Source organism: Phragmites australis, chromosome 5 (genome assembly GCF_958298935.1).
Source record: "Phragmites australis chromosome 5, lpPhrAust1.1, whole genome shotgun sequence".
NCBI classification, from domain to species: domain Eukaryota; kingdom Viridiplantae; phylum Streptophyta; class Magnoliopsida; order Poales; family Poaceae; genus Phragmites; species Phragmites australis.
The window spans coordinates 33,773,241-33,775,535 of NC_084925.1; the positions used below are offsets into that span (position 1 = coordinate 33,773,241).

At 54.6% G+C, this 2,295-nt stretch overlaps 1 protein-coding gene across 1 annotated transcript; it reads right to left on the reverse strand.

Moving 5' to 3' along the window:
* Positions 1-240: 240 nt before the first annotated feature.
* Positions 241-2,046, reverse strand: LOC133919349 (protein G1-like3). The gene is made up of 3 exons (XM_062363721.1): positions 1,672-2,046; positions 1,322-1,546; positions 241-996 (listed from the first exon to the last, which is right to left on the reverse strand). The coding sequence occupies exons 2-3, from the start codon at positions 1,348-1,350 to the stop codon at positions 399-401; spliced, it is 627 nt and encodes a 208-aa protein (XP_062219705.1). The 5' UTR covers positions 1,351-1,546; positions 1,672-2,046; the 3' UTR covers positions 241-398.
* Positions 2,047-2,295: the final 249 nt, after the last annotated feature.

Here is a 2,295-nt window from a genome sequence, read left to right on the forward strand (position 1 = left end):
CTCTCGCCCTCTCTGTACTTTGATGAAGGGCACGGTACACGTACGTACGATCGGTATACGTACGTACAAGTACACAACTCGAAGTCCATTTTAATGAGCAGTGAACAGTAAGGCAGGCATTGGCATTCATTATTTCATTCACTTCCTTCCACCAGCAAATTACATTGACACGAAAATTAAGCGGGAGATGTAGCTAGGAATTCAAGCTAGTAGAAAAGCCGCTCAAGCAAAATAACAATGTAGCATCAGACGATCGGCAGAGTTTGATAGAAGAAGCCGCGCAAAATGGTACGCATGCATGCACAAGCAAATTGATCGAAACCTACATAAAATATGCTCAGTCCGGCATACCAAATGGGTTCGTACGCGCGCGCGTACGACGAACTGGTCCTCACTCCTCAGCATGCCGCGCCGGCTGGCGGCGGCGGCGGCGGCGGCGGATGAGGGTTGCCTCCGCCGCTGGTGTGATCGGAGGGCTGCGTCTTCTTGCGCTTCTTCTTCTCGTAGCTGACGCCGCGCGCGCGGGTCTGGTGCTCGCGGACCTCGCGGAGGTAGAGGCGGACGGCGCGTGCGGCGAAGGGATTGGACTCCGGGCGGCCCCCGTTCTCCTCGAAGGCAGCGCGGAGGCGGCCCACGAGTGCGTCGAGGCTGCCCCACGCCTGGCGTAGCGGGCAGGGGCACGGCGCTGGCGGGTTCGGGTGGCCGAAGAAGGGGCACGCCGCCGTGTGCACCTTGGTCTTGCCGAACTGGTCCAGGTAACGCAGGAACTCCAACACGTGCGCGCCGCTGCACTGCGCCAGGCTCAGCGGCGGCCGGTGGTTCCGCAGGTACTGCCCGAACGTGTTCCAGTCCCTCCGCTTCTGCGCCTCGTATCGGCTCGGCGTCTGCGGCGCGGCGGCCCCCGCCGATGACGAAGCCCCGCTGCCTTCACCGCCACCGCCACCGCCACCGCCTCCGCCGCCCGGGCTCTCGGGGTTCGGCGACAGGTCCATCAATCTGCAATCCAAGAATCAGGTACAAACACGTGAACGATGAAGCCGATGATTACATGCACTTTTTGGGGATCTATCTGGGTGCTCTGCTCTCTTCTTTGCTTGTCCATGTGTGTGCGAAAGCGATGCATCTTCTACGCATAAAAGGATACTATACCTATAACAAACATTCCTCTTTTCTTCACAAGAAACAAATAGCAGGTATTAGAGGTACAAATTAATTAACCTAAGCTACTATCGATCCTTTTTAATTTAATTAATTGAGCTATTTTTTTAAAATTATTTAATATAAAAAGATATTAATTGAACTAAAGAGGATATGTGCGTACCTTAGTTCACCAGTTTGCCCCCGTAGCATATATATGCATATATATGCCGTGAGTCAAAATATACATGTGGGGGAATGGATTCTATTTACTTGGAGGCAGCAGTTACATGCTCCCAAGTATACCTTTTGTGGCGATGGGGACTGATCTCTTTTGTTGCGGCGGCGGCGCGGCGGAGAAGATTCCGGCAGCAGCAGCAGCAGGATCTCTAGTTGGAGCTGAAGCTGGCTTGAAAATCCGCAGGGGATGAAACGGATGGATACATGGCGAGCATGAGAAAAGAAAAAGAGATATGGAGCAGATAAAAGGAGCTAGCAAGTTACACATGTGCAGGTGCTTCTTCTGCCACTTACCCTTGCTCAGCTGACGGCTGTTGCTTCTCCTCTCATAGGTCCATCGATCTGAACTTCAGGATTGAGGAGAAGGTGCGGGGAATTGCATTCGCATGCCGCTAGCTACTATTTTAGGAGGGGGTGCAGGGGGTGGTGGATGGATTGCTTGGCCTAAAAAGGGGAGATCTGGGGAGCCAGTGCGAGATGGAACAGGGGGGAAGGAACAGGCGCTAGAGAGAGAAAGAGACGATGCAGAGGCTGAAGCGGCACTGTTAGGGCTTTTAGGTGAAAGGAAGGACAGGGACACTGAGGTGAGAGATGACATGACTAAAGGTCAAAAATATATATTTTTTGCCCTTAGCTCGAGTGGTGGTGGGGGTGGGTGAAAGCGAGGGACATCAATGGCGCCGTGCCATGGCCCAAGCCCCTCGCCTCCATTTGTACAGGCCAGGCGTGCCGATGTACTTGCCAGATCAGCATCCGTCGGATGCTCTGTGGACGGTCCCGGTCCGCCGGCACAAGAGTCCAAGGCGCGCTCCATGATGCCATCGCACAGGACATATCTGAGGCGTTCAGCATCCAACGGACGACTTGTAAAGAGGTGGGGCCGCCCGGTGTCCGTACGAACGGTGACGGCCCGGGCCT